The sequence below is a fragment of the Pristis pectinata genome, chromosome 4, assembly GCF_009764475.1.
Source record: "Pristis pectinata isolate sPriPec2 chromosome 4, sPriPec2.1.pri, whole genome shotgun sequence".
NCBI lineage: Eukaryota > Metazoa > Chordata > Chondrichthyes > Rhinopristiformes > Pristidae > Pristis > Pristis pectinata.
The window spans coordinates 120,252,670-120,277,733 of record NC_067408.1 but is presented as its reverse complement, the minus strand read 5'-3'; the positions used below and the strand labels follow the sequence as shown (position 1 = coordinate 120,277,733).

Sequence of the window (25,064 nt, the reverse complement as noted above, 5' to 3'; positions counted from 1 at the left end):
TCCTGTGTGTTAACATATCTGATGACCCGTCCGGGGCCCAGCACACAGATCCAATCACAAGGAAGGCGCACCAGCGTCTTTACTTTCTCAGGTGGTTAAGCAGGTCACCGAACACTAACGAACATCTACCGATGTACTGTTGAAAGTATCCTGACTGGTTGCATCATGGTCTGGTACGGCAATTCGAATGCACAGTAACACAAGCTGCAGAGAGTAGTGGACTTAGCCCAATACATCACGGGCACGTCCCTTCCCACCATCAGTAGTATCTACAGGAGGCGCTGCCTCAAGAAAGCAATATCCATCATCAAAGATCCCCACTATCCAGGCTATGCCGTCTTCTCACAGCTCCCATCGGGCAGGAGGTACAGAAGTCTGAAGTCCCACACCACCAGGTTCAAGAACTTGATACTTCCCTTCAACCATTCAGTTCTTGAACCAACCAGCACAACCCTAATCACTACAGTTTAGCAACACTGTGACCACTTTGCACTAAAATGGACTTTTTTTTTACTGTGTTAATTGTGTTCTTTCTTGTTAAAAACTGTATAATTTATGTTTAATTTATGCTTTTCTTGTGAATACCACTTATCTGATGCTATGTGCCTGTGATGCTGCTGCAAGTAAGCTTTTCATTGCATCTGTGCACACATGTACTTGTGCATATGACAATAAACTCTGTCTTTGAAAGTGTTGACAGATGTAAACACATGGTATTTTAGCTGAATGGAGCTTTCCAACTGTGATCTCAACATCCTCTCAATTTTGTGGAAATTGCAGGCATGTGATGTCTCTCAGTGGAGGCAGTGTCATTAAAACACAAGTCGCTGCTGGATCTTCTGTTCACTCACTAGTGGAGAGAAATATTCCACAGGTTATGTGGGACATGAGGCATAACATTAGAAGCGACAGGATCTGATCTTAAGGTTAAGTTTGGAAACACTACTTCATGCCCAAAGAGAAGTCTGGAACTCTCCAACAAAAAGCATCATCTTTAAAATTATTAGTGGAAAAGCTAACTCAAGGTAGATGAAGCAAAGGCAGATGGTTGGAATTAGTTGGTGATCAGTCATGATCCTGCTGCATGCTCTCCTCGTGCGAAGGTACCCAAGGGGAAACAGCAGGATGATCTGGAAAGAAACAGGAACCACCAGCTGGGGCTTTCTTTCAACAGGCCCAACTTTGAAATATTTTTGTCTGATAGTGATGTCATGAGAGTGAGCTCAGCTGCACGTCTCATATGAGCCCACTTCGGCCTTTCAGTGCTCACTCCTAGTTCCCAGACCCACCTGCCAGAAAGGAACCCCCACCCTGAAGACTTTTGGTTTGTCCCCTTTGACTCTCACCAACTTTTACCGATGCACCATAGAAAACATCCCATCTGGATGCATCACGGCTTGGTACGGCAACTGCTCTGCCCAGGACCACAAGAAGCTGCAGAGAGTTGTGGACACAGCCCAGCGCATCACGGACACCAGCCTCCCCTCCTTGGACTGTCTTTACCTCTCGCTGTCTTGGTGAAGCAGCCAGCATAATCAAAGACCCCACCCACCCGGGTCATTCTCTCTTCCCTCCTCTTCCATCGGGTAGAAGATACAGGAGCCTGAGGGAACGTCCCACCAGACTGAAGGACAGCTTCTACCCCACTGTGATAAGACTATTGAACAGTTCCCTTACACAATGAAATGGACTATGACCTATGACCTCACAATCTACCTTGTTGTGACCTTGCACCTTATTGCACTGCACTTTCTCTGTAGCTGTGACACTTTACTCTGTACTGTTACTGTTTTTACTTGTGCTACATCAATGCACTCTGTACTAACTTGATGTAACTGCACTGTGTAATGAATTGATCTGGACGATCAGTTTGTAAGACAAGTTTTTCACTGTACCTCGATACAAGTGACAATAATAAACCAATACGAATACTTTCCCCAGAAGGGATCAGAAATCCAAGATGAAGTGGCATAAGGCCATTACCATTATATAGTCTTGGCTTTACATGCTTTTGGGACATTTGGATTTAAGTAAGGCTTTTATTTGAGGTAGTAAAAGTAAAATCCAGTTGATTTGTTCTACCTGATGTAATTTTTATATGTTTGATTTAAACATTAGTGTGAACTTTAGAAATTACAATTACTGAAAATAAACATGGTTCAAATTTCTAATTGACAAAGAAAGCAGCTGATACTTTGATTTACTTGGAGAAATCACAAAGGTTGTGGACTGGAAATGAGCACCCACAGGACAGCTGGTGTAGGTGGCTCCACAACATTGGATTATGCAGCATGGCTCATCAACTCGTATAAACAGGCCTTGGGGTCTTCAGGTTTCAGACAGAGGTTCGATGAGTATGGCAGAAACTTTTGGGATGCCTGTGCATCTGCTGATGATAGTGGTGCTCTCTTCACCCAGAGGTTTTATGATATCAGTTGCGAAGGCTGGTGCCGATGATGGAGCAAGCAGAGATGGTCCTTCAATGTTCCCATCTTTCATGTGCTGAACTCTGACGATGTTGAAGATGCAGCTGTCTCCTCCTTTTAACAACTGGTTGTGGCAGGACTTTGATCTGATCTTCTGATTGTGAGCTTTTAGCTCCCTCCATTGCTTGTGATTTAGCATTCATGTCTGTCCTGTTCTGTAGCTTCTCCAGTTTGCATGTCATGGGCAAACTTGGATACCTTGCACTCAGCCCTCAATTATTTACAATCTCTGTTAATGACCTGGAGGATGAAGCAAAGGACTGATCCTTGGGGCACTCACTAGTTACATCTTTCCAGCCAGAGAAAGAACAGTTTATTCCAACTCAGTCTTCTATGCCTAAATCAATGTTTAATCCATGCTAACACACTTCCATGAGCTCTTGTATTGAGAGCCAGTCTCTTCACAGAAACATAGGGGCTAGGTTAAAGCAGATGTCCGGGGGAAGTTTATTTTTCACTGCACAGAGCGGTGAGGGCCTGAAATGTGCTGCCAGGGGTGGTGGTGGAGGCGGATACAATAGAGGTGTTCAAGAGGCTGTCAGATAAGCACATGAATGTGCAGAGAATGGAGAGATATGAACATTATGCAGGCAGAAGGGTTTAGTTAGGCTTTTAATTACTAGTTTAATTAGTTCAGCACAACATTGCGGGCCGAAGGGCCTGTTCCTACGCTGTACTGTTCAACATTTTATCTTGCCAACAGATGTCAAATTAACAAATCAAGAGTTACCTACGTTTTGTTTCCTCTTTTCTTGAACAATGGAGACACGTCTGCAGCTTTCCAATCTGCTGGTACCCTTTACAAACATCCCTTCATCCACGAGATTTCTCTGAGTTTGTGGTGTCACATTGGGAGAAACCCGCTGCACAAAAATCACTGAGCTGACAGCAAGGAACGTACAGACAAGTAGGTGTAGACCACTCATCACCTTGAGCCTGCTCCACCAGTTAATAAGATCTGACAGTAGCCTAAACTCTACATTCCCATCTACCCCCAAATAACTTTCACCCCTCACTTATCTACCACTGCCTTAAAAATATTCATAGACTCTGCTGACACTCCCTTTGAGGAAGAAAGTTCCAAAAATGACTACCTTCAAAATAAAGAGCTGCCTCTTAAAATAAAAAAGGTCACCCATTTAAAGTAATCCCTGGCTCTAGATTCACCCACAGGAGGAATATCCTTTCAACATTCACCATGCTAAGACTCTCAGTATCTTGTTTCAATTATCATTCTCGTTCTCCTAAACACCATCAGATACAAATCGAGCCTCTTTCTTCATAAAACCCACCAATTCCAAACATTAGTTGAATAAACCTCTGAACCGTTACCAACACATTTACATCCTTCCTTACATAAGGAGACCAACACTGTAAAGTGTTCCAGAAGTAGTCTCACCCACGCCCTATGTAACCGAAAGCTAACCCCTTTGCTTTGCATCCTCTTCTCCATGCAATAAATAACATTAGTTTTCCTGATTATTTACTGTATCTGCATACTGGCTTTTTGTGAATCGTGCACTGGAACACCTAGATTCCTCGGCATCTTAGACCTCGCCAATCTCTCACTACTTAGATATTTAAATAGTGAGTCGGAGTTGTACAGCACAAAAACAGGCCCTTCAGCCCAATTCATCCATGCCAACCAAGTTGCCTACCTGAGCTCGTCCCATTTTCCCCGCATTTGGCCCATATCCCTCTAAACCTTTCCTATCCATGTACCTGTCTAAATGTCTCTTAAATATAATTGAACCTGCTTCTACCACTTCCTCTGGCAGCTCGTTCCATATACCCACACCCTCTGTGTGGAAAAACTTGCCCCTCAGGTCCCCTTTAAATCCCTCTCCTCTAGTTTTAGACTGCCCTACTCTGAGAAAAAGACTGTGACCATCCACCTTATCTCTGTCCCTCATGATTTTATATATGTCTACAAGGGCACTCCTCAACCTCCTATGCTGTCCAAGCCTGTCCAGTCTCTCCTTAGAGCTCAAGGTCTCCAGTCCCAGTAACATCCTTGTGAATCTTTTCTGCACCCTTTCCAGCTCAAGGACATCCTTCCTATACCTAGGTGACCAAAACTGCACAAAGTACCCCAAGTCCTGTCTCATCGATGACTTGTACAACTGTAACATGACATCCCAACTCCTGTACTCAATGTCCTGACTGACGAAGGCAAGCTTTTCAAACTCCTTCTTCACCACCCTGTCTCTGTCAACACTTTCATGGAATAACAAACCTGCATAGGACGAGTTAAATTCCATTTGTCATTCTCTGGCTCACTTCCCAAGTTTGTCTCGATCCCCTTGTAAACCTAGATAACCCCATTCACTGTCCACTACGCCACTGATTTTATCATCCGCAAACTTACTAACCACATTAACAAAATTTGTCTTCCAAATCGTTAATATGGCTGACAAACAGAGAATCCAGCACTGATCCCTGTGACACACCACTGGTCACAGGGCCTGACCTGAATAACAACCCTCCACTACCACCCTCTGTCTCCTTCCACCAAGCCCATGTGCAGAAAATTGAGCTCCCAAAACCAGTACCTACACTATCACTCTTTACATTGTACCAACCAGAAAAAGACCCATTTGTGCCTATAGTTTCCTGTTAGCTCAACAATCTTCAATCTATGCCAATGTTACCTTCTATACCATTAGCTTTCGTTTTTATTCATTACTTCACAGAATGTGATGCTGCTGTCAACGCCAGCCTTTATTGTCTAATTACCCTGAACTGAGGAGGCAGTTTGAAGCCAACCATACCGGGGGGGGTCTGGACCCTAAGGCAAACACAGCAGGGTTCCTTTTCTTCAGGACCATGAACTAGATGCGTTTTACCACAATCCAATAGTTTCATGATTACAGTTGCTAAAACCAGTTTGTTTTTGTAATTCCAGGTTGATTTAATATTTTAGACTTATATTCCCCAGCTGCCTGTGTCTCTGGATCAACAGTTCTGAGCTTTGGTGTTAGTCCATTAACAACTACGAAAACCTGAAAATGCTGGAAATCTGAAATAAAAACAGAAAACACTGCTTTTAAAATCAGTTCAGTCAGATGCTGCCCAAGCGTTTCTGAAATTTTCTGTTTTTATTTCAACTTCATCACGAAGTACCATAATGTTGTTTGCTTGAATATTCTTTATAGCAATTTACAATGCTTTCTTAAATGTAACTATATGGATTTTAATTACACCAAATTCACACAAGTACTGATAGCTGAATACCAACAGAGATCAACAGACTTGGAAGCTCAGGTGCAAACCCATCATTTTGGTGGAGCCACCAAGCCTGGACCTACAAACCACCCCCTCCACCAGCATGCCCCCCAGCACAGGCCTAGACACACCAAGCCAGCATTCTTACCCCACCACAACTTCGGCCAGACAACTGCCAGCTTAATCATTAATTTGAAAACCAGAGGCCAATATATTGTGCTAACTGGGTGTATTAAGGTACATGGATAAAGTACAGCTAGGTAGATCGAGATCACAGATCGGTCACAAACTCTTTGAATGATCAGGTCAGGTTTGAGGGCCGAAGGGCTCTGTCTATACCACGACTGGAGTAAAATTGTCCGTTAATTCTGCCAAGTTTGGAACGCTTCACCCTTAACCTCTTCAAACTCTGTAGCTTCCCTGCCAGTTTATACCTGTGTTGCCAGAGGACTGCAGCAGCCAGCTTCTCTCCTACTAATGAGCTCCTCACTAGCAAACTGCAGAGGACTTGGACTACATTCATGAAAGGCCTCCAGTTACCAGGTCATATCACGTCAGCATTCACACCCTTGTCCTTTTGCTGCGTCCGCTCATCTGTCCTGTCTCCAATGTCCTTTTGTTCTGTCTCTGCTGAATTCGCAGCTCTTTCTTCGACTGATACTGGGCCATATTATCCCCAGTCATCTTGTACAAACCGTTGTAGCTGTTTCCAGTAGCAGAGTCTGTTAAGGAAATACAGGAAATTAATATAGAATTGAGCAGGTCAGTAAATGCCATCCCTAATTGCTAGGATATCTCAGAGGGCAGCAAACAATCAATGTTATAGCTGTGGGTCTCAAGTGGATGAGAGTCAGTTGAACAGCACAGAAACAGACACTTCAACCCACCATGTCCATGTCGACCATCAAGTACCCATCTCAATTTTGCACACTTCAGTCAGATCACCTTCAGCCCCCTCTGCTCCATGAAAAACAATCTAACCAGCTTCTCCTCATAACCGAAATACTCCATCCCAGGCAACATCCTGGTAAATGAAGACCAGAAAATTGCAGATGCTGGAAACCCAAAATAAAGACTGAAAATGCCAGGAACACTTGACTTGTCAGACAGAATTGGTGAAGAGAGAGACAGTTAACATTCCGGGTCTGAGACTCTGTCAGAAGTGGCAGAGAGAAAAAAACAACATCCTAGTGAATCTCCTTTGCATCTTCTCCAGTGCAATCACATCCTTCCTAGTGTGGTGAACAGAATAACACGCAGTACTCCAGCTGCAGCCTGACCAGCATATTATAAACTTGGAGCACAACCTCCCAGCTCTTACATACTATGCCATTGCTAACAGAGGAAAATATCACATATACCTTCTTAATCACCTTATCTACCTGCGTCGTCACCTTCAGGGATCCTTGAAGTTGTGCACCAAGATTCCTCCATTTCTTGAAACTCCTTAGGGCCCGAACGTTCATTGTGCAGGTCCTAGCTTTATCAATCTTCTCAAACCTGACATTTATCACAATTGAATTCCATCTCAGGATGCTGGAATGTGGAGCAACACACAAAACGCTGGAGGAACTCAGCAGGTCAGGCAGCATCTGCAGTCTCTTGTGTTGCTACTTTGTTACTCCACTGTGAAGTCTCTTCAAGGTATGCCCACTTTGAAGAAGTTTTCCTTGATGGGAATTCTGTGAAACTCTCTCTCACTGCTCCCCCTCTGATTTCTGCTGCCCTCTGACCACACTGACCCAGACTCACTACTACAGCCATGTGCCCTTCCTGGGTACTTGTATACTTGCCATCTCCCCATCTTTCACTCTCATCTGTTGACTGTCCATTTCTCTCCACAGATGGTGCCTGACCTGTTGAGTTCATGCAGAGGTTTATTTTTGGTTCCTTGGACTCATTGTCTTTACCCTTCACCAAACATAAAATCATCAAAATGTACAGCACAGAAGCGGGCCCATTCGACCCACCTTGTCCATGCTGACCATGATGTCAATCTACACTAGTCCCATATCCCTCTATGACTCCCTATCCAAGTACCTTTTAAACATGGCAATTGTATCTCCCTCTACCACTGAGTTGGGACGAAGGGCCTGATTCTGCGTTGTATTACCATACGACTCTATCAAATGGGACTAGTTTAGATGGGCATCTTGGTCAGCATGCTTGACTAGGGCTAAAGGGCCTAATCCTGTGCTGCCTCTATGACCTCCTCTGGCAGCTTATTCCAGATTTTCATCACCCTGTGCTGAAAACATACCCCTCAGATCTCCTTTAAATTTCTCCCCTTGCACCTTCTGCCTATGCCCTCTAATTCTAGACTCCCCTGCCCTGGGAAAATAGAACAGTACAGCACAGGAAAGGGCCCTTCAGCTCAAGATGCTGTGTCGAACTAAACTAGTAATTAAATGCTTAACTAAACTAATCCCTTCTTCCTATGCAATAACCATATCCATCCATTCTGAGGCTGAAGTGAGGCTCAGGTAAAGTTTTTTCTTTTCTCTTATTCCACAGTAGAGCAGTGAAGTGGCAGTCAGGGCAGTGGTATGCTCCTCTTGTAGGATTTGGGAAATCAGGGAGACCTCCAGTGTCCTTGATGACTACACCTGTGAGAAGCGCACCCGGCTGCAGCTCCTTACAGACCGTGTTAGGGAACTGGAGCTGTATGAACTCTGCATCATTCGGGAAACTGAAGACAGGAGTTACAGGGAGGCAGTCACACCCGGTTACAGGATGCAGGTAGCTGGGTGACCGTCAGGAGAGGGAAAGTGGATAGGCAGTCAGTGCAGGGTACCACTATGACCGTTCCCTTCAATAACAAGTATATCGTTTTAGATGCTGTCGGGGGCATGGGGAGGGAGGGAACAACCTATCAGAGGAAAACCACAGCAGCCAGATCTCTGGCATTGAGTCTGGCTCTGTGATTCAGAAGGGAAGGGGAGAAAGAAGAGTGCAGTAGTGATAGGGGATTCATTGATTAGGGGATCAGACAGGACATTCTGTGGACAAGAACAAGACTCCTAGATAGTACGTTGCCTCCCAGGTGCCAAGATCAGAGACGTCTCGGATCCAGTCCATAGCATTCTTAAGGGGGAGGGGGAGCAGCTAGAAGTCGTGGTCCACATCGGTACCAATGACATAGCAGGAAGGCTGATAAGGTCTTGCAAAGCGAATTCAGGGAGTTAGGTGCCAAGTTAAAAGACTGGACCTCCAGGGTGGTCATCTCAGGATTGCTATCCATGCCACATGCTAGTGAGGCAAGAAATAGGAAGATAGTGTAATTTAACATTTGGCTAAGGAGATGGTGCAGGAGGGAGGGCTTCAGATTTTTGGATCACGGCTCTCTTCCAGGGCAGGTGGGACCTGTATAAATGGGATGGTTTGCACCTGAACTGGAGGGAGACCAATATCCTTGCTGGAAGGTTTGCTAGTGCTGCTTAGGGGGAGAGGTTTAAACTAGAGTTGCAGGGGTGTGGAAACCAGAGTGGCAGGACAGCGAGTGAAGTGGCTGTGGGGGGGGGGGGGGGGGGGGGGGGGGTGGGTGGAAGTAGATATTAAGCCTACAAGCAAAGAGAGAAATCGACTGGTTGATGATCTCCACACTATAGGAAAAACATTCATCCACTACTACCCTCTTCCTCCTATCACTCAGTCAATTTTGGATCCAGTTTGCCAGCACACCTCAGTTCCCTTGTGCCTTAACCTTTTAGACCTTAACCTTCTGTCGAAGGCCTTAAAGTTCACGTAAACCACAACTACTACTCTGCCGTAGTCAACTTTCTTAGTCACCTCCTCAAAAAAACTCAGATTTGAGAGACATTATAAAAACCATGCTGATTCTTCCTACGTGCCCGTTCAAGCACAAATCCTGTTCCTTAGAATCTTTAACAACTTCCCTGCCACCAACCCAAGGCTCACCGGCCTGTAGTTCCCTGGCTTATCCCTACTGCCCTTCTCAATTATACGAACAAAATCAACTACCCTAGTCTTCTGATACCTCATCTGTGACGAATGAAGATGCAAAAGTCCGAGAGCCCCAGCAACCTCTTCCCTTGCTTCCCTTAGCATCCTGGGATAGATCCTGCCAGACTCTGTGGAGTTTTAAAAAAACTCCATCTGCATTTGCATTTCTTTTTAGAACATAGAACAGCACAGCACAATACAGGCCCTTCGGCCCACAATGTTGTGCCGACCTTTAAACCCCTCCTAAGACTATGAAGCAGATCCGATTCCTGGACCCAGAGGGAAACGACCAGCACGGCCTAGGTCGGGCCCGTCCATGTGGAAGCCTCCGTAGGGCGAGGAGACGTCCCCATGGAGCCCCCATCACTGAGACCCGAATCCCGGACCCCAACTGAGCATCCAATGCCAAGAATTGACCCGACGAGATCAACTCCTGAGGACCGACCTGACGCCGAGGCCCAAGACCCGACCCGAGGCCAAGGCCCGAGGAAGAAGTTGGGGGCCTGTCTCAACGCGAGGCCTGACCAGCCAGGGCACGACAGCAGGGCCCCTTCGGATCGGAAGCCAGACCTTATGGACTACCCGGTTCAAGACCGAAGAGTCGTCACCGCGTATCTTGGAAACGTGGCAAGAGGGCTGGTCTGCAGGCGAGGCTGAAACAACGTGATTACAAGACCCCCCTCCCCAGCTTACTTCTAGCTAACGTCCAGTCTATTGAGAACAAAGTTGATGATCTAAGGGACTGTTGTGTACTATGTCTCACTGAAACGTGGCTCACACCTGCCTCTGCTATTCAACCTGACGGCTTCTCGATTCATCGAATGGACCATACAGAGTCCTCAGGCAAAGTTAAAGGTGGAGGGGTCTGCTTCTTAATTAATAACCTGTGGTGCTTGGACATGATGATCCTGGTGAGCTCCTGCTCACCCAGCCAGGAATATCTAACGGTGAAGTGTCGGCCATTCTATCTGCCAAGGGAGTTCGCTTCAGCTATCCTGATGGCAGTCTACATCCCACCACAGACGGACATGAAGCCTGCACTCAATGAGCTATACTCCGTGGTCAACAATCCTGAGACAGGATACCCTGAGGCCCTCTTCATCATCGCGGGGGACTTCAATCAGGCCAACCTCAAGAGTGTGTTACCAAAGTACTATCAGCACATCTCCTGCTCCACCAGGGGCGCCAACACCCTTGACCACTGCTATACAACCATCAAAGATGCCTTCCGAGCCACCCCTCGTCCTCACTTTGGGAAATCAGACCACCAGGCTGTGCTCCTTCTCCCTGCATACAAACAGAAACTGAAACGGGAGGATCCGGTACAAAGTCGTGCAGTGCTGGTCCGAGGAAGCAGATGAGTTCCTACTTGACTGCTTTGAGACAATGGACTGGTTCATGTTCAGACTCAGCTGCCAGCCTTGATGAGTATGCCACCACCATCACAGACTTTATCAGCAAGTGTGTGGAGGACTGTGTACCAAAGAGGACAATACGGGTGTTACCAAACAGGAAACCATGGATGAACCGGGAGATCCACTCCCTACTGAAGTAGAGGACTGCTGCACACAAATCTGGTGATCCTGATCTGTACAGGAGATCCAGATATGACCTTCGGAAAGCTATCAGGGATGCCAAGAGGCAATACCAACTCAAAATTGAGTCCCAGACCAGCCGTCAGCTACGGCAGGGCTTACATGCCATAACAGGCTATAGACAGGCTGCATAGTTGACAACGGCACATCCTTTCTTGGTGAGCTTAACGCATTCATTCTATGCACGTTTTGAACAGAAGGGAAGTGGATTGTCACCACCCACGCTGACAGCCTCCAATGCAACAGAACCTGTGATCACCACTGAGGACGTAAGATCAGTCTTCCAGAGAGTGAACACGAGGAAAGCATCTGGCCCAGATGGTGTCCCTGGACGCGTGCTCAGATCTTGTACTGATCAGCTGGCAGAAGTAGGTTGGCTGCATCCTCAGCCCTCTACTCTACTCCCTATACACTCATGACTGTGTGGCCAGATTCTGCTCTAACTGCATCTGCAAGTTTGCAGATGATACCACCATTGTAGGCCGTATCTCAAACAGCGATGAGTCAGAGTACAGGAAGGAGATAGAGAGCATAGTGGAATGGTGTCATGACAACAACCTTTCCCTCAATGTCAACAAAACAAAAGAGCTGGTCATTGACTTCAGGAAAGGGGGCGGTGTACATGCACCTGTCTACATCAATGGTGCTGAGGTCGAGACGGTTGACAGCTTCAAGTTCCTGGGAGCGAACATCACCAACAGCCTGTCCTGGTCAAATCACATAGATGCCATGGCCAAGAAAACTCACCAGCACCTCTACTTCCTCAGGAGGCTAAAGAAATTCTGTGTGTCCCCTTTGACCAACTTTTGTCAATGTTCCATAGAAAGCATTCTATCTAGATGTATCAGGGCTTGGTATGGAAACTGCTCTGCCCAGGACTGCAAGAAACTGCAGAGATTTGTGGACAGAGCCCAGAGCATCACAGACACCAGCCTCCCCTCCTTGGACTCTGTCTTTACCTCTCACTGTCTTGGTGAAGCAGCCAGCATAATCAAAGACCCCACCCACCCAGATCATTCTCTCTTCTCTCCTCTTCCATTGGGTAGAAGGTACAGGAGCCTGAGGGCACGTACCACCAGACTGAAGGACAGCTTCTACCCCACTGTGTTAAGACTATTGAATGGTTCCCTTATACGATGAGATGGACTCTGACCTCACAATCTACCTTGTTGTGACCTTGCATCTTATTGCACTGCATTTTCTTTGTAGCTGTGACACTTTACTTTGTACTGTTATTGTTTCTACCTGTACTACCTCAATGCACTCTGTACTACCTCAATGCACTCTGTACTAATCCAATGTAACTGCACTGTGTAATGAATTGACCTGTACGATCGGTATGCAAGACAAGTTTTTCCACTGTACCTCAGCACAAGTGACAATAATAAACCAATACTATCCAACTCCTTCCCCCCACATATCCCTCTATTTTAAATTCCTCCATATGCTTATCTAATAATTTCTTTACTCTTTACTCACTCTAATGTGATACAATATTTCCAGGACCACTTTCCTGATAGGTATCCTCCAGAATATCAGCGTACCCCTCCCATAACTCTCCGTGGTGAATACCGATGAGAAGTATTCATTTACAATCTTGCTCGTATCCTCTGGGTCCATACAGAAATCACCCCTTTGAAGGGTGCCTATCCCTTCTGTAGCTATCCTCTCGTTTCTAATATACTTATAAAAGGTTTTGAAACTTTTCTTAATCCCACTTGCCAAGTTATTTTATGGCAACTTTCTGCCCTCCTAATTTCTTTAAATGTTCTCCTATATCCCCTATAAACCTCAGTGGCCCTGAACTTTTGTTATTTCACATTTGAATGACTCCCACGTGTCTGATGTATGCCAACCTGCAAGCAATTACTCCCAACCTACTAGACAGCTCCTGTACTACCATATTGAAATTGGAACTCCCCTAAGGACTTTAATTCCCAAACCATCCTTACTTTTCCATAACTAAAGTCATGGAGTCATACAACGCAGAAACAGGCCCTTTGGCCCAACTGGTCCATGCTGAACCAAGATTCCCATCTGAGCTAGTCCCATTGCCTGCATCCATGTACCTGCTCAAGTACCTTTTAAATGGTATTAATATACCTAACCTCAGCCACTTCATCTAGAAGCTCATTCCGTATACTGACCACCCTCTGGGTAAAAAGTTGCCCCTCAGGTTCCCATTAAATCTCTCCCCTCTCACCTTAAACCCATACCCTCTGGTTCTTGATTCCCCAACCCTGGGAAAAACTTTGCGCATTCATCTTATCTATGCTCCTCATAATTACATACATCTCCACAAGATCACCTCTAACTCTCCTACGCTCCAATGAAGAAAGTCCCAACCACCTAGGGTGGTTCGGGAGGGTTTAAGCTAGTTTGCAAGGGGGGTGAGAACTGGAAGAGTAGGTCAGAGGAAGAAGGGGATGGGGAAAAGTCAGATCTAACAGGTAGAGAGGCTTTGAGGAAGGAGAAGCTGAGTACAGGCAATAAAAGTAGTAAGGTGGATGGGCTAAAGTGCATTTACTTAAATGCAAGAAGCATCAGGAATAAGGGAGATGAACTGAGAGCTTGGATAAGTACATGGGACTATGATATTGTGGCTATTACAGAGACATGGCTGACATCAGGGCAGGAATGGATATTGAATATTCCTGGTTTTCAGTGTTCTAAAAGGGATAGGAAGGGGGGGGGGAGGAGGGGGGGGGGAGAAGGGGAGGAGGAGGAGGAGGGGGGAAGAGGAGGAGGAGGAGGAGGAGGAGGGGGGGAGGAGGAGGAGGAGGGGGGAGGAGGAGGAGGAGGGGGGGAGGAGGAGGAGGAGGGGGGGAGGAGGAGGAGGAGGGGGGGAAGAGGAGGAGGAGGGGGGGAAGAGGAGGAGGAGGGGGGGAAGAGGAGGAGGAGGAGGGGGGGACGAGGAGGAGGAGGATGGGGGAAGAGGAGGAGGAGGAGGGGGGAAGAGGAGGAGGAGGAGGGGGAAGAGGAGGAAGAGGAGGAGGAAGAGGAGGAAGAGGAGGGGGAAGAGGAGGGGGAAGAGGGGGAAGAGGAGGGGGAAGAGGAGGGGGAGTAGGAGGAGGAGGAGGGGGAAGAGGAGGGGGAAGAGGGGGAAGAGGAGGGGGAAGAGGAGGGGGAAGAGGAGGGGGAGGAGGAGGGAAGAGGAGGAGGAGGAGGGGAGAGGAGGAGGAGGGGGGGAAGAGGAGGAGGAGGGGGGGAGGAGGAGGAGGAGGGGGGGAGGAGGAGGAGGAGGGGGGGAGGAGGAGGAGGAGGGGGGGAGGAGGAGGAGGAGGGGGGGAGGAGGAGGAGGAGGGGGGGAGGAGGAGGAGGGGGGGGGAGGAGGAGGAGGAGGGGGGGAAGAGGAGGAGGAGGGGGGGAAGAGGAGGAGGGGGGGAAGAGGAGGAGGGGGGAAGAGGAGGAGGGGGGGAAGAGGAGGAGGAGGGGGGAAGAGGAGGAGGGGGGAAGAGGAGGAGGGGGGGAAGTGGAGGAGGGGGGGAAGAGGAGGAGGGGGGGAAGAGGAGGGGAGGGGGAGGGGAGGGGGAGGGGGAAGAGGAGGAGGGGGGGGCGAGGAGGAGGGGGCGGGGGGGGGAGGAGGGGGAGGAGGGGGGAAGAGGAGGAGGAGGAGGGGGGAAGAGGAGGAGGAGGAGGGGGGAAGAGGAGGAGGAGGAGGGGGAAGAGGAGGAGGAGGAGGGGGGAAGAGGAGGAGGAGGAGGGGGGAAGTGGGGGAGGAGGAGGGGGGAAGTGGAGGAGGAGGAGGGGGGGAGAGGAGGAGGAGGATGGGGGAAGAGGAGGAGGAGGAGGGGGGAAGAGGAGGAGGAGGGGGAAGAGGAGGAGGAGGAGGGGGAAGAGGAGGAGGAGGAGGGGGGAAGAGGAGGAGGAGGGGGGAAGAGGAGGAGGAGGAGGTGGGAAGAGGAGGAGGAGGAGGGGGGAAGAGGAGGAGGAGGAGGGGGGAAGAGGAGGAGGCGGAGGGGGGAAGAGGAGGATCGCGCGGCGATCAGAGGTGGAGGAGGAGGGGGGAAGAGGAGGAGGGGGGAAGAGGAGGAGGAGGAGGAGGGGGGGAAGAGGAGGAGGAGGGGGGGGAGAGGAGGAGGAGGAGGGGGGGGAGAGGAGGAGGAGGAGGAGGGGGGGGAAATACTGGTCAGGGACATTATTACAGCTGCAGAAAGGGTGGATAACGTAGAAGTATCCTCTCTAGAGTCAATATGGGTGAAAGTTAGGAACAAGGAGGACACCAGCCTCCCCTCCTTGGACTCTGTCTTTACCTCTCGCTGTCTTGGTGTAGCAGCCAACATAATCAAAGACCCCACCCACCCAGGTCATTCTCTCTTCTCTCCTCTTCCACTGGGTAGAAGATACAGGATCCTGAGGGCACGGACCACCAGACTGAAGGACAGCTTCTACCCCACTGTGTTAAGACTATTGAACGGTTCCCTTATACAATGAGATGCACTCTGACCTCACGATCTATCTTGTTGTGACCTTGCACCTTATTACACTGCACTTTCTCTGTAGCTGTGACACTTTACTTTGTACTGTTATTGTTTCTACCTGTACTACATCAATGCACTCTGTACTAATCCAATGTAACTGCACTGTGTACTGACCACCCTCTGGGTGAAAAAGTTGCCCCTCAGGTTCCCATTAGGCTCCCAAATATTGATTGGCACCTGCTTAGTGCCAAAGGTTTAGATGGGGCGGAGTTTGTTAAGTGTGTCCGGGACGGATTCCTGTCACAGCATGTTGACAGGCTGACTAGAGGGAATGCCATATGAGGTCTAGTTTTAGGTAATGAACCGGGTCAGGTGACAGATCTATCGGTGGGTGAGCATCTGGGGGATAGCGACCACTGCTCCATAACCTTTAGAATTGTATGGACAGGGATAGGAGCAAAGAGGACGGGAAGGTATTTAATTGGGGAAAGGCGAATTATGAGGCTATAAGGTAAGAAATTGCGAGAGTAAATTGGGATGACATTTTTGAAGGGAAATGTACTATAGAGATGGTCAATGTTCATGGATCTCTTGCAGGATGTTAGGGATAAATTTGTCCCGGTGAGGCAGAAATGGCAGGGTGAAGGAACCATGGATGACAAGAGAGGTGAAACAACTAGTTAGGAAGAAGAAGGCAGCATACATAACGTGTAAGCAGCAAGGATCAGACAGGGCTCATGAGGAATAGAGTAGCAAGGAGGGGCTGAGGAGAGCGAGAAGGGAACATGAAAAGGCTTTGGCGAGTAGGGTTAAGGAGAATCCCAAGGCTTTTTACTTGTATGTGAAGAGAAGGATGACGAGACTAAAGGTAAGTCCCATTAGAGACAAAGGTGGGAAGATGTACCTGGAAGCTGTGGAAGTGGGTGAGGTTCTCAATGAATACTTCTCTTCAGAATTCACCAACGAGAGGGGTCTTGACGACGCTGGTGTCAGTGTTGGTAGGGGTAATGTTCTAGAGTATGTAGATATCAAGAGAGAGGATGTGTTGGAGCTGTTAGAAAATATTAGGACAGACAAGTCCCCGGGGCCTGACGGAATACTCCCCAGGCTGCTTCGTGAGGCTAAGGAGGAGATTGCTGAACCGTTGGCTAGGATCTTTGAGTCCTCGTTGTCAACGGGGATGGTACTGGAGGATTGGAGGGTGGCGAATGTTGTCCCCTTATTCAAAAAAGGTAGTAGGGATAGTCCAGGCAATTACAGACCAGTGAGCCTTGCATCTGTGGTGGGTAAGCTGTTAGAAAGGATTCTATGAACATTTAGAGAAACATGGACTAATTAGGGACGGCCAGCATGGCTTTGTGAAGGGAAGATCTTGCCTCACAAGCCTGATAGGGTTCTTTGAGGAGGTGACCAGACAGATTGATGAGGGTAGTGCAGTAGATGTGGTTTACATGGATTTTAGTAAGACATTTGATAAGGTTCCGCATGGTAGGCTTTTTCAGAAGGTCAGAGGTCAAGGGGTCCAGGGAGGCTTGGCCACATGGATTCAGAATTGGCTTGTCTGTAGAAAGCACAGGGTTGTGGTGGAGGGAGTACATTCGGATTGGAGGGCTGTGACTAGTGGTGTCCCACAGGGATTGGTTCTGGGACCTCTACTTTTTGTGATATTTATTAAAGAGTTAGATGAGGGGGTGGAAGGGTGGGTTAACAAGTTTGCAGATGACACAAAGATCGGTGGTGTTGTGGATAGTGTGGAGGGCTGTCGAAGTTTACAGAGGGATATTGATGGGATGCAGAGCTGGGCTGACAAGTGGCAGATGGAGTTCAATCCGGAGAAGTACGAGGTGGTTCACTTTGGAAGGACAAACTCCAAGGTGGAATACAAGGTAAATGACAGGATTCTGGGCAGTGTGGAGGAGCAGAGAGATCTGGGGTTTCATATCCACAGATCCCTGAAAGTTACCACACAGGTGGATAGGGTAGTTAAGAAAGCTTATGGGATGTTGGCTTTCCTAAGTCGTGGGATCAAGTTTAAGAGCCGCGAGGTAATGATGCAGCTTTACAAAACTCTGGTTAGACCACACTTAAGAGTAGTGTGTCCAGTTCTGGTCACCTCATTATAGGAAGGATGTGGAGGCGTTGGAGAGGGTGCAGAGGAGATTTACCAGGATGCTGCCTGGATTAGAACGTATGGATTATGAGGAGAGGCTAAAGGAGCTCGAGCTTTACTCATTGGAGAGGAGGATGAGGGGAGACATGATAGAGTTATACAAGATATTAAGAGGAATAGAGAAATAGATAGAGTGGACAGCCAGCGCCTCTTTCCCAGGGCACCAATGCTCAATACAAGAGGGGGGAGGGAGGGGGGAGTTCAAGGGAGACGTCAGAGGGAGGTTTTTCACCCAGAGAGTGGTTGGTGCATGGAATGCGCTGCCTGGGGTGGTGGTGGAGCTGCTATGTTGGTCAAGTTCAAGAGATTGTGAGATAAGCATACTTAGGAATTTAAGATCGAGGAATATGTGGGAGGAAGGGGTTAGATAGTCTTAGGAGTGGTTTGAAGGGCCTGTATTGTTCTATGATTCACCTCAACCTCTCTCCATGAATCAGTCCTGAGAGCCCCGGCAACATTCTCATAAGTCCTTTCTGCACCTTCTCCAGCTTAGTGCCATCTTTCCAATAGCAGGTTGACAAAAACTGAACACAATGTTCCAAATGCAGCCTCACCAATGACCTGTAAAACTGCAACATCACATCCCAACTTCTATACTCGATGCCCTCACTGAAGTCCAGTGTGCCAAAAGCCTTCTTCACCACCCAGTCTACCTGCAACGCCATTTTCAGTGAACCATGTACTTGTACTCCTAGGTCCCTCTGTTCTATAACACTCCCCAGGGTCCTTCCATTCACTGGAAGTCCAACCCTCATTTGTCCTCCTAAAATGTAACACTGTTTGCCAACCCTCAGCCTACTTACCCAGCTGATCAAAGATCTCTCTATAAATCCTGATAACCCTCTCCACTGTCTACGACACCACCCATTATAGTGTCATCTGCAAACTTACTAGCCACGCCTTGCACAGTCTCATCCAAATCACTGATATACTGTAGATGACAGAAAGCAATGGGCCTAGCAACAACCCCTACGGAAATCACTAGTCACAGGCCTCCAGTCTGAGAAACAACTTTCCACCATCACCTTTCACTTGCTGCCATCAAGCCAATTGTGTATCCAGTTAGCTAGCTCGCCCTGGATCCCATGTGATTTAACTTTCCAGAGCAGCCTCCCATGCAGAACTTTATCAAAGGCCTTACTAAAGTCCATACATATTACATCTACCAACCCCCCCTCCCCCACTGACCTTCTTCGTTACTTCTTCAAAAAAACTCAATCAAATTCACGACACAATCTCCCAGGCACAAAGCTGTACTGACTGTGCCTAATCAACCCCTTCTTTCCAAATGCTTGTTCATCTAGTCCCTCAGAATTCCTTCTAGTAACTTACCTACCACAGATGTTAGGCTTACTGGTCTATAGGTCCCACATTTTTCTTTGCAGTCCTTCTTAAATAAAGGCATAACGTTAGCCACCTTCCAGTCTTCTGGCATTTCACCTGTCGCTAATGATGATGCATATATCTCAGCCAGGGCTCTGGCAATTTCTGCTCTAGCTTCCCGGTGTTCTTAGATATATCTGATCAGGCCCTGGAGATTCACCTACTTTCATATGTTTTAATGTATGTACATGATGTACATCAACACTGTTAAGGGTCCCGCCATTAACTGCATACTGCCCTGTTACATTTGAGCTCCCAAAGTGCAACACCTTATACTTGGCCCGGATTAAGCTCCATCTGCCATTTCTCTGCCCAATTCAGCAAATAATCTATATTCCACTGTATCCTTTGGCAATCTCCTATACTATCCACAACGCCACCAATCTTTGTATCGTCTGCAAACTTACTAACCCACCCATGTTTTTCTCCAAGTCATATGTATATCACAAACAGCAGACGTCCCATCACAGATCCCTGCAGAACACAGACCTCCAGCCAGAGCAAGTCCCATCGACCACTACCTTGTCTTCTGTGGGCAATTCAATTCTGAATCCAAACGACGTCACTGTGGATTCCATGCATCTCAATCTTCTGGATGAGTCTCCCATGTGGGACCTTGTCAAATGCCTTACCATAAATCCATGCAGACAACATTCACCGCTCTACCCTCAATCCAGTTAGTAAGGCACAACTTGCTCAGCACATGCTGACTGCCCCTAATTAAGCCATGGCTCTCAAATACTCATAAATCCTATCCTCAAGAATCCTCTCTAATAGCTTCCCTACCACTGACATGAGAGTCACTGGCCCATAGTTACCAGGATTATTCCTATTTCTCTTCTTAAACAACAGACGATGAGCTACTCATCAGTCCTCCAGCTAGAGGGGACACAAAGATCTTGGTCAAGGCCCCAGCAATCTCATCTCTTGCCTTTCCTCCCACATTCCAAAGACGTACAGGTTAGGAGCTGTGCGCATGCTATGTTAGCACCGGAAGAGTGGCGACACTTGCGGCTGCCCCCAGCACGTTCTCAGTAACGCAAAAAGACCCATTTCACTGTGGTGTTTTGATATACATGTGACTAATAAATAAATAGATAGATATTCCATCAGGCCCTGGGGACTTATCCACCTACATGTTATTCATTAATGTTCTTCCGTTTTCTGTCTAATAATCAATTTTCAATTCACACCAGTACCGCCATTCATTCTAACCCTGTGAACCAACCTCCTGTATGGACTTCATTGAAAGCCTTCCAGACAACCAAACACACCACATCTCCTGGTACTTTATCTATTCCAGTCTGCACTAACCATCGACTACTCATTTGTACTAATCTTACATTCATCCGACTTTCTTTATTTCCCCTGCATCAACACTCCCCAGACTCTACCACTCACCTATAGAATAGGGGAAATTTACAAAGGCTAATTAATCCAATTTGCGCGTCTTTGGCATGTGGGAGGAAACAACAACACCTGGAGTCAATGTCGTCACAGGGAAAACATGTATAGTCCACACAGACAGCATCCAAGGCCAGCAACACCTTAGGCTCATAGCCTTCTATGCTTTGGTGATTCAAGTACTTGTTTAGATACTTAAACATGAGAATCTTTCCCCCACCAACCCCTCAGGCAGTGCATTCCACATTCTAACCACCCTCAGGAAAAAAAATTCTTCGGATGCCCTCTAGGTGGGTGATGGTCCCTTGACTAGGCTGGAAAGCATGATTAGTAAATACGCACTCGATGGTCAGCATGGACATGGTGAGCTGAAGAGTCTTACAGTGCAGGAACAGATCCAGATCCCTGCAGGATCCAGATCAAGATCCTATATTTAGTAACTTTTCAATAGTTTTTCTACTGTTCTTACCAAAGTGGATATCCTGACATCCTCTCACAATTCACCATCTACCACCATTTTCTACGCTTGTTATTCTGTCCATAACACTTTGTATTTTCCTCACAGCCAACTCTAGTGCCCATCTTGTTTTAGTGAGCAGGTCAGACAGTATCTATGATGGGAGACACAAAGCTGATATTTCAGGGCATTGACTATTGAATTGTCTATTTTCACTTCTGTATTCCCAGGATGTACAATATTTTGTTTTATAAACAATACGGCGTCCTTTAGTCTAATTTATCCATATAACGCACTAGAAGCTCAGGTTCTGGAACTGATCACCACACACTCCACCAATAACACTTTACCAACCTGCAAATGACCCATTCATTCTTCTTCCTCTTTCCTTTTAACCAAATGTCCTAGGGGGATTGTTTGCTAGTGCTGTTGGGGAGGGTTTAAACTAATATTGCAGGGGGATGGGAATCCACGCACGAACAACAGAGGGAAACAAAGCAGAGAGTACAGCAGAAGTTAGAAAAGAGAAAAGTAAGAGCAAAGTACAGAAAAATCAAACACAAAAGACATGAAGGCTACTAGATTCTAAAAGGACAATGAATGTAAGGGCACTTTATCTGAATGCCCATAGTATTCGAAACAAGGTCAGTGAACTTATGGCACAAATCAGTACAAGGGGGTATGATTTAGTGCCCATTACAGAAACGTTTCACAGGGTGGAGATGAGTGGGAATTAAATATCCAAGGGTATCAGGTAATACGGAAGGATAGGCAGGAAGGTAAAGGAGGTGGGGAAATGCTATTAAGAATGAGATCAGGGAGATAGTGAGGGATGATATAAGATCTAAGGAGCAGAATGTTGAGTCCATCTGGGTAGAGATTAGGAATAGTAAAGGGAAAAAGTCACTGGTGGGAGTTGTCTATAGGCCACAAAATAATATTACAGTGGCACAGAAAATAAACCAAGAAATATTTGATGCATGTAAGACTGGAATGGCAGTTGTCATGGGGGACTTTAACTTCCACATTGGGCAAATCAAGTTGATCGAGGCAGTCTTGAGGAGGACTTCATAGAATGCATCTGTGATAGCTTTCTTGAACAGCATGTTTGTGAACCTCCCAGGGAAAATGCTATGTTACATCTGGTCCTGTGCAATGAGGCAGGTAAAATTAATGATCTTGTAGTTAGGGATCCTCTTGGAAAGAGTGACCATAGTATGACTGAATTTCTCATCCAAATGGAGTGCGATAGTTTAACCTAAAACCAGTGTATTATGCCTAAACAAGGGAGACTACAACGGGATGAGGGAGGAGTTGGCCAGTGTAGACTGGAAACACAGGCTATATGGTGTGCAGTTGAGGAACAGTGAAAGGCTTTCAAAAGAGACTTTTCACAGTGCTCAACAAAATTACAGCAGCATGCAAAGGTTTGGGCACCCCGGTCAAAATTTCTGTTACTGTGAATAGCTAAGCGAGTAAAAGATGAACTGATTTCCAAAAGGCATAAAGTTAAAGATGACACATTTCTTTAATATTTTAAGCAAGATTACTTTTTGTTATTTCCATCTTTTATAGTTTCAAAATAACAGAAAAAGGAAAAGGGCCCAAAGCAAGAGTTTGGGCACCCTGCATGGTCAGTAATTAGTAACACCCCCCTTGGCAAATATCACAGCTTGTAAATGCTTTCTGTAGCCAGCTAAGAGTCTTTCAATTCTTGTTTGGGGAATTTTCGCCCATTCTTCCTTGCAAAAGGCTTCTAGTGCTGTGAGATTCTTGGGCTGTCCTGCATGCACTCCTCTTTTGAGGTCTATCCACAGATTTTCAATGATGTTTAGGTCCGGGGACTGTGAGGGCCATGGCAAAACCTTCAGATTGTGCCTCTTGAGGTAGTCCATTGTGGATTTTGAGGTGTGTTTAGGATCGTTATCCTGTTGTAGAAGCCATCCTCTTCAGCATTTTTTTTTATAGACGGTGTGATGTTTGCTTCCAGAATTTGCTGGTATTTAATTGAATTCATTCTTCCCTCTACCAGTGAAATGTTCCCCGTGCCACTGGCTGCAACACAAGCCCAAAGCAGAATTGATCCACCCCCATGCTTAACAGTTGGAGAGGTGTTCATTTCATGAAATTCTGCACCCTTTTTTCTCCAAACATACCTTTGCTCATTACAGCCAAAAAGTTCTATTTTAACTTCATCAGTCCACAGGACTTGTTTCCAAAATGCATCAGGCTTGTTTAGATGTTCCTTTGCAAACTTCTGACGCTGAATTTTGTGGTGAGGACACAGGAAAGTTTGGAGAAAAAAGGGTGCAAAATTTCATGAAAAGAACACCTCTCCAACTGTTAAGCATGGGGGTGGATCGATCATACTTTGGGCTTGTGTTGCAGCCAGTTGCACGGGGAACATTTCACTGGGAGAGGGAAGAATGAATTCAATTAAATACCAGCAAATTCTGGAAGCAAACATCACACTGCCTGTAAAAAAGCTGAAGATGAAAAGAGGATGGCTTCTACAACAGGATAACGATCCTAAACACACCTCAAAATCCACAATGGACTACCTCAGGAGGCACAAGCTGAAGGTTTTGCCATGGCCCTCACAATCCCCTGACCTAAACATCATCGAAAATCTGTGGATAGACCTCAAAAGAGCAGTGCATGCAAGACAGCCCAAGAATCTCACAGCACTAGAAGCCTTTTGCAAGGAGGAATGGGCAAAAATCCCCCAAACAAGAATTGAAAGACTCTTAGCTGGCTACAGAAAGCATTTACAAGCTATGATACTTGCCAAAAGGGGTGTTACTAAGTACTGACCATGCAGGGTGCCCAAACTTTTGCTTTGGGCCCCTTTTTCTTTTTTGTTATTTTGAAACTGTAAAAGATGGAAATAAAAAAGTAATCTTGCTTAAAATATTAAAGAAATGTGTCATCTTTAACTTTATGCCTTTTGGAAATCAGGTCATCTTTTAATAAGGAAATAAAAGGCGGCATCAAGCTAAAAGCTCATGCATACAGTGTCGCTAAGAGTAGTGGGAAACTGGAAGATTGGGAAAACTTCAAAAAGCAACAAAGAACCGTTAAGCAAGCAATAAGGAAAGGGAAGATAGATTATGAAAGTAAATTAGCACAAAATATAAAAACTTTTACTACCTGTTTTTATAATTATATAAATTGGTTAAAGGTGACTACAGTTAACGTACGTCGCTTGGAAGATGAGGAGGAGGAACTAATATTGGGTAATGTGGAAATGGCAGAGGCCTTGAACTACTTATTTTGTGTCGGTCTTCATGGTGGAGGACATGTCTAACATGCCAAAGGGGGATGTTATGCATGTGATGGGAGGTGAGGACCTTGATACAATCGCTGTCACTAAAGAGGTAGTGATGAGCAAACTAGTGGGCCTAAAGGTAGACAGGTCCCCTGGTCCTGATGGGATGTATCCCAGGGTACTGAAAGAAACGGTGGAGGATGTAGGCAAAAGGCAGGTAACTATAGGCCAGTTAGCTTAACATCTGTAGTTGGGAAAATGCTTGAAGCTATCTTTAAAAAAGAAATAGCGAGACATCTGGATAGAAATGGTTCCATCAGGCAAACACCGCATGGATTCAGGAAGGGCAGATCCTGTTTGGCAAACTTACTGGAGTTCTTTGAGGGTATAATAAGCGCAGTGGACAGAGGGGAAAAGGTGGATGTCGTATAGAACGTAACAGCACAGTACAGGCCCTTCGGCCCACAACGTCGTGCTGACATTTTATCCTGCTCTAAGATCTATCTAACCCTTCCCTCCCACAGAGCCCTCCATTTCTCTATCATTCATGTGTCTACCTAAGAGTCTCTTAAATGTCCCTAATGTATCTGCCCCCACAACCTCTGCCGGCAGTGCATTCCATGCACCCATCACTGTGTTTAAAAAACTTACCCCTGACATCCCACTTATATCTTCCTCCAATCACCTTAAAA

General features: G+C 46.6%; 2 protein-coding genes across 4 annotated transcripts in view; one reads left to right on the top strand and one right to left on the bottom strand.

Annotated features, from left to right (window-relative positions):
• Positions 1–2,047: 2,047 nt before the first annotated feature.
• The window catches only part of wdr4 (WD repeat domain 4), a 40,849-nt gene continuing 17,832 nt past the window's right edge, over positions 2,048–25,064 (bottom strand). For 2 of the 3 annotated variants that reach the window (XM_052013874.1, XM_052013876.1), the window contains one exon: positions 5,538–6,433. In XM_052013874.1, coding sequence (XP_051869834.1) covers positions 6,273–6,433 — 161 coding nt within the window. In that variant the 3' untranslated portion in view covers positions 5,538–6,272. Of the gene's footprint in view, positions 5,506–5,537; positions 6,434–25,064 lie in introns of those variants that run through there. The other variant, XR_007956178.1, reaches the window with a different exon arrangement.
• The window catches only part of ndufv3 (NADH:ubiquinone oxidoreductase subunit V3), a 45,481-nt gene continuing 30,442 nt past the window's right edge, over positions 10,026–25,064 (top strand). Inside the window, exon 1 of the mRNA XM_052014504.1 lies at positions 10,026–10,301. Coding sequence (XP_051870464.1) covers positions 10,026–10,301 — 276 coding nt within the window. The remainder of the gene's footprint in view (positions 10,302–25,064) is intronic.